Source organism: Rhinatrema bivittatum, chromosome 4 (assembly GCF_901001135.1).
Source record: "Rhinatrema bivittatum chromosome 4, aRhiBiv1.1, whole genome shotgun sequence".
Classification (NCBI taxonomy): domain Eukaryota; kingdom Metazoa; phylum Chordata; class Amphibia; order Gymnophiona; family Rhinatrematidae; genus Rhinatrema; species Rhinatrema bivittatum.
In genome coordinates, this window is record NC_042618.1 from 346,231,014 (window position 1) to 346,245,159 (window position 14,146).

The 14,146-nt window shown below is 42.3% G+C and overlaps 1 protein-coding gene across 8 annotated transcripts in view; it reads left to right on the top strand.

The window, feature by feature from the left end:
* Positions 1 to 14,146, top strand: part of CACNA1G (calcium voltage-gated channel subunit alpha1 G) — a 468,525-nt gene that overhangs the window by 347,726 nt on the left and 106,653 nt on the right. For all 8 annotated transcript variants that reach the window (XM_029600643.1, XM_029600645.1, XM_029600651.1 and 5 more), the window contains 3 exons: positions 6,288 to 6,388; positions 9,050 to 9,173; positions 13,628 to 13,696. In XM_029600643.1, the coding sequence (XP_029456503.1) occupies positions 6,288 to 6,388; positions 9,050 to 9,173; positions 13,628 to 13,696 (294 nt within the window). The remainder of the gene's footprint in view (positions 1 to 6,287; positions 6,389 to 9,049; positions 9,174 to 13,627; positions 13,697 to 14,146) is intronic.

A 14,146-nucleotide genomic window follows, 5' to 3' on the forward strand; every position in this document is an offset into this window, starting at 1 on the left:
TTGTATATTCTACTGTACATTTGTATATATTGATATCCCTTATTTCCTCTAATTCTGTACAAGTTATAGCCTCCCCAAGTTCTTTACTCCCTGTTTAATGTATTTCCACTGTTTAGTTCCATGTAAACCAATATGATGTTTTGACGAATACCGGTCTATAAAAGCGGTTAAATAAATAAATAAATAAATAAATAAATAAATAAATAAGATATGCCATACTGGGTCAGACCAAGGGTCCATCAAGCCCAGTATCCTGTTTCCAACAGTGGCCAATCCAAGTCACAAGTATCTGGCAAGTATCCAAACATTAGATAAATCTCAAGCTACCATTCCTTATTAATTACCGTAATAGCAGTTTATGGATTTATCCTCTAGGAACTTATCCAAACCTTTTTTAAACCCAGTTACACTAACTACTGTAACCACATCCTCTGGCAATGAATTCCAGAGCTTAATTATGCGCTGAGTGAAAAAGAATTTTCTTCGATTTGTTTTAAATGAACTACTTGCTAAATTCATAGTGTGCCTCCTGGTCCTTCTATTATCTGAGAAAGTAAATAATCAATTTACATTAAATTTTCAAGTCCTTTCATGATTTTGTAGACCTCTATCATATCCCCCCTCAGTCATCTCTTCTCCAAACTAAACAGCCCTAACTTCTTTAGCCTTTCCTCATAGGGCAGCCGTTCCATGCCCCTTATCATTTTGGTGACCCTTCTCTGCACTTTCTCCAGTGCAGCTATATCCTTTTTGAGATGCGGTGACCAGAATTGCACACAGTATTCAAGTTGCGTTCTCACCATGGAGCGATACAGAGGCATTATGACATCCTCCGTTTTATTTTCCATTCCCTTCCTAATAATTGCTAACATTCTGTTTGCTTTTTTGATCACCACAGCACACTGAGCTGACGGCTTCAATGTATTAATCACTATGACGCCTCTATTTCTTTCTTGGGTGGTAACTCTAAGATAGAACCGAACATTGTGTAACCACAGCATGGGTTATTTTTCTCTATATGCCACACTTTGCACTTTTCCACATTAAATTTCATCTGCCATTTGGAAGCCCAGTCTTCCAGTCTCGCAAGGTCCTCCTGCAATTCATCACAATTCACTTGAGATTTAACTACTCTGCATAATTTTGTGTCTTCCGCAAATTTGATCACCTCGCTCATTGTACCCCTTTCCAGATCATTTATAAATATATTAAAAAGCACTGGTCCAAGTACAGATCCCTGAGCCACTCCACCTTTTACCTTTTTCCACTGTGAAAACTGACCATTTAATCCTACTCTCTGTTTCCTGTCTTTTAACCAGCTTGCAATCCACAAAAGGACATTGTCTCTTATCCCATGACTTTTTAGTTTTCTTAGAAGCCTCTCATGTGGGACTTTGTCAAACACCTTGTGAAAATCCAAATGCACCACATCTACTGGTTCACCTTTGTCCACATGTTTATTCACCCCTTCAAAAAAATGTAGATTTGTGAGGCAAGACTTCCCTTTGTTAAATCCATGTTGGCTGTGTCCCATCAAACCATGTATGTCTAAATGTTTTGTGATTTTATTCTTTATAACAGTTTCCACGATTTTTCCCAGCACTGAAGTCAGGCTCACTGGTCTATAGTTTCCTGGATCACCCCTGGATCCCTTCTTAAATATAGAGGTTACATTGGCCATCTTCCAATCTTCAGGTACATCGGATGATTTTAATGACAGGTTACAAATTAATTGAAATAGGTCTGAAATTTCATTTTTTTAGCTCTTTCAGATCCCTGGGGTGTATACCATCCTGTCCAGGTGATTTACTACTCTTCAGTTTACCAATCAGGCCTACCACATCTTACAGGTTCACCGTGATTTGGTTCAGTCCATCTGAATCATCACTCATGAAAACCTTCTCTGGAATGGGGATCTCTCCAACATCCTCTTCAGTAAACACCAAAGAAAAGAAATCATTTAATCTTTCCATGATGGCCTTATCTTCACTAAGTGCTCCTTTAACTCCTTGATCCTCCAATGGTCCAACCGACTCCCTCACAGGCTTTCTGCTTTGGACATTTAAAAAATATTTTATTGTGAGTTTTTGCCTCTATGGCCAACTTCTTTTCAAATTCTCTTAACCTGTCTTATAATTGTCTTACATTTAACTTGCCAATGCTTATGTTTTATCCTATTTTCTTCAGATGGATACTTCTTCCAATTTTTGAATGAAGATCTTTTGGCTAAAATAGCTTCTTTCATCTTACCTTTTAACCATGCTGGTAATCATTTTGCCTTCCTTCCACATTTCTTAATGTGTGGAATACATTTGGTCTGTGCTTCTAGGATGGTATTGTTTAACAATATCCACACCTGTTGCACACTTTTTACCATTGTAGCTGCATCTTTCAGTTTTTTTCTATTTTCTCATTTTATTAAAGTTTCCTTTTGAAAGTTTAGTGCTAGAACCATGGATTTACTTACTGTTCTCCTTCCAGCCATTAATTCAAATTAGATCATATTATGATCACTATTGCCAAGCGGCCCCACCACCTTTACCTCTCTCACCAAATCCTGTGCTCCACTGAGAATTAGATCTAAAACTGCTCCCTCTCTCATTGGTTCCTGAACCAATTGCTCCATAAAATTGTAATTTATTCCATCCAGGAACTTTATCTCTCTAGCATTCCCTGATGTTTCACTTACCCAGTCAATATTGGGGTAATTGAAATCTCCCATTATTTCTGCACTACCAGTTTGGTTAGTTTCCCTAATTTCTCTTAGCATTTCACTGTCCATCTCACCATTTTGGTCAGATGGATGGTAGTATATTCCTATCACTATACTGTTCCCCAACACACAAGGGATTTCTACCCATAAATATTTGATTGTGCATTTAGTCTCATGCAGGATCTTTATCATGTTGGACTCTATGCCATACTGGACATAAAGCGTTACCCTGCCACCAAGATGCTCCTCTCTGTCATTGCGATATAATTTGTATCCCGGTATAGCATTATCCCATTGGTTATCCTTTTCCCACCGTGTGTCTGAAATGCCAATTAAGTCTGTCATCATTCACTGCTATACAGTCTAATTCTCCCATCTCCCATTCTCTTCTTAGAATCCTGGCATTAGCATATAAACATTTCAAAGTGTGTTTTTTGTTTGTATTTACATTCTGCCTTTCAGTTGACAGGAATCAATTGGAATGTTTTAGCTCAGGTGAGTTTTTAATTATAGGCACTTGGACTACTTCTATTATTGGAACCTCTCTGTTGGGATGCCCTAACTCTAATGCTTCTTTAGTATCTTTTGGAGGAATAGCCTAGTGGTTAGAGGAGTGGGCTATGAACCAGGAGACCAGGGTTCGAGTCCTGCTGTCGCTCCTTGTGACTTTGGGCAAGTCACTTTACCCTCCATTGCCTTAGGTACAAACTTAGATTGTAAACCCTCTGGAGATAGAGAAATACCTACAGTATCTGAATGTAATCCACTTTGAAGCACTGAAAAAAGTGGAATATAAATCTAAAATTTAAAAAAAAACATGCACTGCTGAGCAACTGTCGACTTTCCTCTTTGTTCTAGTTTAAAAGCCGCTCTATCTCTTTTTTAAAGGTTAGCGCCAGCAGTCTGGTTCTACCCTGGTTAAAGTGGAGCTCTTCCCTTTGGAAAAGACTCCCCTTTCCACAAAAGGTTCCCCAATTCCTTACAAAACTGAATCCCTCTTCTTTGCACCATCGTCTCATCCTCACATTGAAATTTTGGAGCTCTGCCTGCCTCTGGGAACCTGCGTGTGGAACAGGGAGCATTTCAGAAAATGCTACCCTAGAGGTTCTGGATTTCAGCTTTCTACCTAAGAGTCTGAATTTGGCTTCCAGAACCTCCCTCCCACATTTTCATATGTCGCTGGTGCCCACATGTACCACAAAAGCTGGCTGCTCCCCAGCACTGGACGGCTGGCACCATCTTAAAAAATGGTGCGGGCCATCCATTGCTCTTACCATGTGACAGGAGCCAGCCAATGCACAGATAGCCCCTGTCACATGGTAAGGGCAAAGGGCCATCAGCACCATTTTGATTAGTGGCAGCCGACGGCCCGAGAGTCGGAGATCACTCCTGGGACCCCCGCTGGACCACCAGGTACCTTAAAGTTTCTTAAAGTTTTGGGGGGTCGGGAGGGTGGGAGATTCTAACTAATTAGATTTAAAGGGCCGGGGGAGGTTTGGTGGGGGTTGTGTGCCCTTTCTTTCCCCTCCCCCAAAACGATAGGAAAACCACACGAAAAATTTCATGGGATTTTCCTATCGCTTTCGGGGACCCCCCCGATATCTGACAGATGAGAAAATATCGTACGATATTTTCATCTGTCAGAAAAACGATTTACATCCCTACTGGAGATCACTATTAAGGCAGCTGCCATCGAAGTAGAGTCCCTGCCGAGAACAGACATAGGTACTGGTACCATTACCAGGCTGCCAGGCAAATGGAGAGACTCGATCAGTGGTTAGACTTTGGCATGTACTGATATCAATGCACTTGATGTAGGGGTACTGATGAATGCTTGCTGGATTTTCCTACCCAGCTCATTCTCAAGGATTGCCAATGCTAATACCAGTTGGGAGGCAGGAGGGGAGGCCACATCTTCCTGGGAAGCCAGAGGTGTATCAATGTCAGACCCCCAGAACCCAAAGAGACTGTTGCAGTTCCTGAGAATGAGGATGAGCTGTCCTCTCCGAGGGACTGCTTCAGGGAATGCACAATGGCAGCCAGAACATCCCCGCTTCCAGCATTGTGCACTGATGGAGACTGATGCTGATACTTCTTCACCTTCACTTGATGCCTGGCATTAGAACTCCATGATGCCAGAGCTGAGAACGCCAAACCCTTGGCCTTCTTCAGATGGGGAAGAGTCAGATGACAGACCTGGCAGTCCTTCCCGATGCTTGATGCATCACTATATCAAGTGCAGCTCTTGGGTCCCTCGGTGCCAATGCTAACGGACTAGTCTCATGGTGGCCAAAGTGCTTGTCCATGAGCTCCAGTCAGGGCTGTCACCCGGTTATGAGTTTGAATTGACGACACCCAGGACATCATGCAGTACCTCCAGTAACAGAACACATCCATGGGGGTCACACAAGGGCATCTATTGAAGCTGCTGTGGTAGACTTATCAATGGCTGGACAAAAAATAAAAATAAAGAGAGAAAATCAAATTTGATGAGAGTAGGCATGTGATGGCCCTCATGCCAGTCTGCACATGCCCAGTAGAGACAGTTAAAGTTCTGGACATTTTTGAAAGTTCTGGGCCAAACTGCATTGGATGATGTCAGTCACTTGTGAAGGCTGCCACCCTGCTTGTCCTCTGAGAAAGCTGGGTATTAAGACCCTTCAGTGGAAGAGAGAATTCTGAAGGTATTTTACTAATGCCAATGCATCTGCTTTGCTGATTGAGTTTTTTTCCTTGCTTGTAATTAATGTTGATTTTTCATGTTACCTTGCTTCAGGTTTATTCCTTTTCTAAACAAATTGATTTTGAGGTGGCCCTGTGAATAAATGCCATTGCATGCATGTGATATTTTCTCACTGGTACACAAAAGTGTTAAGGGTAGGGCTGATTGCAAACTCTGAGCAGGATTTTGATTATGCTGTCACCTTGTTGCAAAGCCACTATTCAGGTTAAGAAGTGGAGACTGTGCCCATGTGCTGAGACGCAGCCCCAGGGCAGGCAGTTATGGTGCTCCTTACTTATTTGCAAGGTCTTTTCTTATATAGATGCATAATTAGGGGGGGGGGGAGGAGAGAAGCCTTTGGGAATCAGCCCCTTAGCTTTAATACAATATACAATGATGATAATATTTCTCATTTCTATGGTGCTACTGGATGTATGCAATGCTGTATAATGATGATAAGTATTCAGGTATGATAAGTCCCTTCCCCCCCAAAGAGCTTGCAAGCTAACTGGGTACCTGAGACACAACGGCAGGTAAAGTGACTTGCCTGAGGTCACCAGGATCATTAGTGGGAGAAGGATAATGAGCCCTGGTTTACCCTGGTTCTTTCTTAGCTGATCGCTCTAACCACCATTAGGCCGTTCTCTGCACTGTATGGATGCAGTGCATTTTTGTTCTGTAAATCACTTAGGAGGTGTGGGTTTTCTTTTTCTTTTTTTCTAGATGGGTGGAGCAGAAAGATGAGGAGGAAGAGGGGGTAGCACTTTAGTTTGTATCTGAATCCATGTGCTGTTGTTTTTGGACTGTAGATCATGGCCAACTAATCTCACCTGTAACAATCTCCTGTTTCAGAGTAAAGGAGACCGTCTCAAGGCCTGGATAAGAGCTCGCCTGCCTCCCTGTTGCAAGGAAAGAGATTCCTGGTCCCTCTACCTCTTCCCTCCTCAGTCTAAGTAGGACTCCAATGCAAAGAGATGAAAGCATGACGTCCGCTTTTATATTTTAGCTGTTGTACAATTACTTTGTTTTGTGAATGTTTCATAGTCGGTCACAGACAACATTACATGCTCCCAACTTCCCTCCTCTGCTTAAGTAGTGCCAATTCTTTAATTTCTGCATTTTCAATTTCATTTGACTGGAGCCACCCATTACTGATACCTGCTGTTGCAATTTAGGGTTGCCAACTGGCTCCAGATTTTCAGGACAGGTTGGTCCGGTCCTGTTTTTTTCCTCCCCTGCATGCAGGAATTTATATTCTTGATTTTCTTAGGGAATGCATTAGGTAAATCAGAATAAAAGTCCCAGCATGGGGTAAAATCGGGACTGGATCAACCTGTCCTTAAAACCTGGAGTCAGTTGGCAACCCTTTTACAATGTCAACTGAAGCCTGAGGACTTGTCTGCCTGGTGTTTATGGTCTTAGATCTCTAAAAGTAGTTTAGGGAGATGAATAAATTCACTCAATCACTCGCTGGATTACAAAGTTAGCCGGATACATATATCCAGCTAACTTTGGAGGGATATTCAGTGGTGTAGTCACACTATTGAATATAGCCGGCTATCTTAAAGGCAGCCGGTTACCTTTGTCTGGCTAACCTCAGGAAAGCTCTTTGACACAATCCGAGTTAACTGGATAAGTTATCCAACTAACTCTGAATATCGGAGTTAACTGTGTAACTGAGCCAGCTGACTTAACTCCTCCCAGAAACGCCCCCAGAATGCCTCTGTGTTATAAGGCTAAAGTCTAGCCGGATAAGTCCCTAAAATATTCGTAAGTCAGCATTTAGCCAGAGAACTTGTGAGTTATCTGGCCCTCCCTCCCACACAAGTGCTGGAAGCATATGGCTGGTGCAGCTGCCCTTTACCATTATAAGTCTGCATTTGCCCCATAATTTTTGTTTAAAAAGGGTAAAAAGAAAAAACAGAACAAAAAAAAAATACCCTTCTTACTGCCCATTTCTGCACTACTGCTGCATGGGCTGCATTGGAAGAAACTGCACACTGCTGTTTGAAGTAGTATTTGTTAATATGGCATTACTGCCAGGTCTCGTGGAAAATGGTATTAAATAATAGAGCAATGGATGCTATGAGGGCAGTTTTCTAACAGCCTGCATAGCGGTAAAGTTTGCATGCATATTGTACAGGTAAACCTTGCTGACTGTTTCCAAAGCAAACGAAAAATGTCTATCTAAAAATTGAGCCGGGCTCAGTTCGTGTAGAAGTAAGCAAAGAGGAGGGGCGGAAGTGTACACATGTAAGTCACGCCTTCCGAAAAGGAGGCACACCTTTACGCGAACGAATGTGTGCACATACTCGGCCTATTGCCAGGGGTCTATTTTCCAAGCAAGCTTCCGCAAATAAATGAATGCATTCGTGAGCCCGCTTTGAAAATACCCCTCTCCCCCCCTGTGATTGACCGAGAATGCACACACATTCATTTTAGGAAACTGATGCCTCCTCATCAGAAAGCGTGACTTAACATTTGTATGCTTACTTTTCAAAATCAAAACACGTGCATGTATATGTGTGTACGTGACAACTCAGCCTTCTGGAATGCCTCTCTTCAATGCACGTACAATTACGCAGAAAGCCAGTTATGCACACACTTTTACACGCACTGCGCCTGGGTCAGTTTTTAGAGCAACCGTTTATGTGCACAAAACCAGGTTATGTGCATACTTTGCTGCACATTGAGCCCGTGTCTGTTTTTAGAGCAACCATTTATGCATGTAAAACTGTTTTTCATGCATGTAAATGGCTTTGAATCTCTTCCTCTCCCATGCGTCTACACCAGCCTAGCCCACACAGGGAAGGCTAGGTTGCCAGCATTAATAAACAATATTATACTTATACAACACATCCCAAGTAGAATACGGCAGACAAGTTTGATATTTATTATAACTAGGACTGAGTGTTTGGCAGAACCAGCATGGATACTGTGGGTTCTGAGAAACCACACAATTACCCTAAGTGTGCCCAACAGCAGAAGTGATGCACACAGCCCACAGGAAGGGGTTGCTTGCAGACCAGGGTGAACACATTGTGTGATCCTGGAGCACACAGCATTAAATCTGCCCTGCTCCTTCAGGGATTGGATGCCTGGGATTTTATAAATGAGCCCAAAATACAGATGGCACGTGTATCTATCAGGAAGAGGAAAAGCCAAATCATCTGGGCCAGGATTTGAAGCTGTGAACCTCAGACTACACAGAATGTTCTAGAGAGATACCTTTTTTACTGGGAGGTATTTGATCTAGTTACTGATCATAATTCCTTTCCAGTAAATCGACTCTGCTCTATACAGGAGAGAGAGAGAGACATTAATATGGGTGTGCCTGTGAACGCACCCCTGGGTTTTAATGCATTCTGTGTACAGTTTACAGTCATAAAGCTCCTCACATCTTGTTACATTAGGTATATTGTAAATTCAAGCTGTCAAAAATGGTCTTTTCTCAACTGGATAGCACTTGGGACATGCTACTGTGGTCCATAAATAATCCAGTATCTCTCTCTCTATATATAGCCAGAGTTTGCATCTTCTGTGGCTTTAGCTGATTAGATTCACACAAATCTTCCTTTCCACATGTTCATGTGGTTTGTTTTCTCATTGTGCAGATTCCGTTTGATGTGCAATAAAATCATCGCCCATAAGATGTTTGATCATGTCGTCTTGGTTATCATTTTTCTGAACTGTATCACCATTGCAATGGAACGGCCAAAAATCGAGTCCCACAGTGCTGTGAGTATTTAGACTGGACTGTGCATTAATTCATTTTCTGCAATATATCAGCGTGGCTCGGGAACCCTCCAGCACCAAACTCCAGTGAAAATTACTTAGTAATCCTGGGTCAGAGTGCCCAGTGAGGAAAAATCGCTATGTGACCCTTAGATAGCCAGGCTGTGGTTATTCCATGGATTCCCTTATTTGATGGGAAACATGGTTTGTACACAGTTATTACACCACAAAATTAGCTAATTGATAGCAGAACCTGTGCTTGTGAGCTAATTAACAACTTCTGTGAAAGAATACTCAAATTATAGGGAGGGGGGGGGGGTTTACGAACATAGATCTTGATATTATTGGCCCATCTCTACTTGGCTTGATTGTAGTTTAAGATTGCTGTGATCCGCTTTGAACAGTTTTTTGGTAATGAATTGTGGAATACAAGCACCTGTAAATAAATAAATAATGTTGCAGGTTATTTCCTTGGGCTCTTAGGTCGCAGTGAAGTGCCCAGAATAAATTTCAAGAGATACTAGCCCTAGCTTTCTAGATCAGTGGTATACAAATAAGTTAAGAATAGGACCAGAGTGCAGTGGTCCAGCATCAGAGTGCCTCCAGGTGCAGAATAATGACCATCGTATCACTATATAGTTCTCGTCTGTCATAGTTGCAAAATGTTTACTCACAAGGGATTAAAATCAGTTAAATACAGGCCACAACGTGAAAGACCGAACAAGTAAACTGTCCAATATATGTGTGAGAACTCGTACATTTCATGCTTTGCTTTCCATCTGTTTCCAGCTGCTCTTCAGATCTTTACTAAAGAGAAAATCAATGGTCCCCTTCCTCCATCTCCGCTCATTACATTTGCCGTCCACAGCTTACATGAAGTGAACGTTAATGGTTTTGGCGTGAACGCAAACAGGAAATGTAAAGAAAATAGGAGAGAAATAAAATAGCTTAGGACAAAAAAGGAAGAAGAAAAATTAAGAGCAACAAGTCGGGAAGAAAAATTGATTGGTCTTCTGTTTTTATGATTGTGTACACTGGAGATGTAAATCGCCTTAAGGTTTTGGCAAATAAAAAATAAATAAATAAAAGTAAAGAGACGGGACGACAACCAGAATATTCTCATCTCAGTATTATCCATATCCCCTTCATATCTGTTGTTAAAGCAGTGATTATAATTGTCCAAAATAAAAAATAAAATGTCCCCTAACAAACTGAGGGCCTGATTCACTAAGGCTTCCTTCCCATTCTGTTTCTAAGGGAAAATAGCTTTAGTGATTCCGACCCCGAGGTTGATTTTTTTTTACAAAAAATGACAGTATCTTCTAGGTCGGGCACTTGTTGTAAGCTGATGCTCTGTTGGGATTAGCTTTCTCAGTTTTGCCGTGGTCTCCCAGTTTAGAAGAAATTACATAGGCTAGCAAAAGAAGTGTGCCTAATGTTCCTAATTATAAATGGTATAAACGATTCAACAAGGATTGCTACATTCCAGCTTGCTGCCAACCCACTGGATCAGGAAACAAATGGATACGCTGGCTCCTCCTTATTACAGCTTGATCTGATGATCTCAGGAGACCTTTGGGCTGGTTAATTCCTGTTTCTTAACGTATTGGCTGGTGGTCCTCGTCTTATACTCTCATTTCCACCACCACAGCAATAACACTATTAAAATATTCCCTTCCTTCCTCCCCCCTGGCCTCCATCGTTTATTTCTTAATTTAGGATCAGATGGTATTCTTTTCAATACTTTAATGAGAGGAAACATTTGCACTGATGGCTTACAGCACGGTGAGCAAACGTTTCGAGCTGTGGCCCCCTCCCCTCCCCCTTACATTCATGCAATTGGTTAGGTGTTCCCCCCCTCCCAAAAAAGAAAAGATGGGTTACTTCCTATACATTCAGTGCATAAAGAGTGTCCACCAGGTAGCCACACTGCCAACCAGTGGCTCTAAGCCCCCCCTTTTTTAGTTTCTCTTCAAAGTTGCTGAAAGGAGCAAGAACACATGCGCACTCACACGGGCACAGAGAGGCAGACACTCCACATCCAGACTGACAGACAGGGTGAAGCAAGAGACCCAGACAAATATAGACAGAGACACACACACACACAGTCTGACACAGACATCTGGACACAGAGCGACACAGATACGGTTGTTCCAAATCTAGACTGACACAGAAAGACAAATTCACTCCACAGAGAGAGAGAGAGAGAGAGAGAGAGAGAGAGAGAAAACATAGATAGACACTCCAGAGACAGACAGATACATCCCACTCAGATTCAGAGAGAGATACAGGCCAGACACACAGAGCACAGCAAACCAGACAAACACAGAGATGCATACTCTATGTCCAGACAGACGGACACCCAGAGAGGTGCACAACAGCCAGACAGGCCACACACTACAGTGGAAAGAGCTGGAAAAATTTTCAAAAATCTTAGGTGCCAGCCAAAATATTTTAGAAGCTGAGAAAAAAAACTCCATCCCACCCTGTCCAACTTTTGTCCATTCTTCTACCCTGCCCCACCACTTCTTTTCCCCCAGGTAGGCAACAACTATGATCTCTCTGCCTGGGGAGGGACCCAGCAGAAGCAGGAACTCTTCTCATCTCAGTATTATCCATATCCCCTGAGGGTGGCAGCTTTTTCTAGGCTGTGGAATACTGCAGTGGTTCCTTCCTCCCATGTCTAGTTCTGCTGCAGAGAAAGCAGCTCCCTGCCTGGGCCTGTCACAGATAGATAGCTTTTTCTCTCTCCAGCCCATCGAAAGAGAGGTATGGGTAAGCCATGGTTTACTTAGAACATAAGACCTGCTATACTGGGTCAGGCCAAGGGTTCATCAAGCACAGTATCCTTTTTCCAAGCGTGGCCAATCCAGGTTTCAAGTGCCTGGCAGGATCCCAAGGAGTAGATAGATTCCAAGCTGCTTGTCCCAAAAATAAGCAGTGGATATCTGCAACTCCACTTTAATAATGGTTTATGAATGTTCCTCCATAAACTTGTCCAAACCATTTTTAAATGCAGCTACACTAATAGCTTTCGCCACATCCTCTGGCAACAAATTCCAGAGCTTAATTGTGCGTGGAATAAAAAATATTTTCTCTTATTAGTTTTAGATGTATTACCTAGTAACTTCATTATGTGTTCCCTAGTCTTTGTACTTTTTGAAAGAGTAAACAACTAAGAACATACTGTGTACTCGTTCCATTCCACTCATTATTTTATAGACCTCTATCATATCTCTCCTCAGCTGTCTCTTCTCCAAGCTGAAAAGTCCTAATCTCTTTAGCCTTCCCTTTATCATTTTGGTCGCCCTTCCCTGTACTTTTTCTAATTCTGCTGTATCTTTTTTGAGATGTGGTGACCAGAACTGAACACAGTACTCAAGATAAGGCATTATAATATTCTCTGTTTTATTCTCCATTCCTTTCCTCTCCCGGCGCATGCACAGGCTACTCTCCTGTGCGCGCGATTCAGTAAAAAAAAATATTCAAATTAGGGCCTGCGGTAAAAAGAGGCGCTAGTGACACTAGCGCATCCCTAGCGCCTCTTTTTTGATAGGAGCGGCGGCTGTCAGCGAGTTTGACAGCCAACGCTCAATTTTGCCGGCGTCTGTTCTCAAACCCACTGACAGCCACGGGTTTGGAAACCGGACGCAGGCAAAATTGAGCATCTGGTTTTCAAGCCGCGGGCCGATTTTAAATTTTTTTATTTTTAATTATTTTTAACTTTTGGGACCTCCGACTTAATATCGCCATGATATTAAGTCGGAGGGTGTACAGAAAAGCAGTTTTTACTGCTTTTCTGTGCACTTTCCCGGTGCCGGCAGAAATTAACGCCTACCTTTGGCTAATTTCTGAAAGTAAAATGTGTGGCTTGGCTGCACATTTTACTTACTGAATCGGGCGGGAATAACTAATAGGGCCATCAACATGCATTTGCGGGAGCTATTAGTTTCGGGGGGGTTGGACGCGCATTTTCAACAAGCTATTACCCCTTACTGAATAAGGGGTAAAGCTAGTGCATCGAAAACGCGCGTCGAAACGCGGGTTAACAGTGCGCTCCACCAGAGCGCACTGTACTGTATCGGCCTGTATGCTGTTGCTGCTCCCTCCCTCCCAAGCTTGCAGTGCCTCCACAGCACCAATACTGTCCATGGTGCTGATAGATAAGCAAGAAGGAAATGCAGGAACACCATTAAAAAAAACATGTACACACCATCGTTATGCTTTTCCTTCCAGGCAAATATGCAGATGCAGAGCAAACATTTGTAGGGCTGGTCTAGCCTTTCTGGCAAAGAACTTACAATCTCCGTGTGCTAGATTTTCCATATTAACTAAACGACCAATAAATATTTCCTGACTTTGTTGTTGAAAAGAACATTTGTCACTGTCAAGAATCTGGTATTTCATTTGAACTCATTTAGAAGTCGCCTGAAATATCCCCTTTCTTTTCTTTGCAGGAGAGAATTTTCTTAACCCTGTCCAACTACATTTTTACAGTAATATTCCTGGCAGAAATGACAGTGAAGGTAAGGATGGTATCTGAATATATGTGTCCTGCAAAATGCACCACAATGTTAAAATCTCTCCCCTTTTCAGCATGGACATTTCTACAGAGAAAGTCTGGTTCTCACTGACTAAGATGGTATTTTTTTCAATCCAGAGGAAAGTCAGAAATTGGTTTTGTTTATATATCCTTCTTGGAACTACATCATTCGTTTAAACTCTATGAGGTCCGTACTCATCTGCTGTGCGGCTCTGCTGGTTAACTGGATAAGTTTATGCACATATTAACCCACATACTTGGAGGCATGGCCATGCTGGGGAATATATCCAGTTATCTGAATGTTAGCCAGATAAATTTAGGGACAGGTCTACGGACCAACTAGGGTTAGCCAGATAACTTATTTGGCTTAACTCAACACCCGCCTGTTAAGCCCCCAGAATGCCCCAATTGATTTGCAAGCATGAAAAAGCTG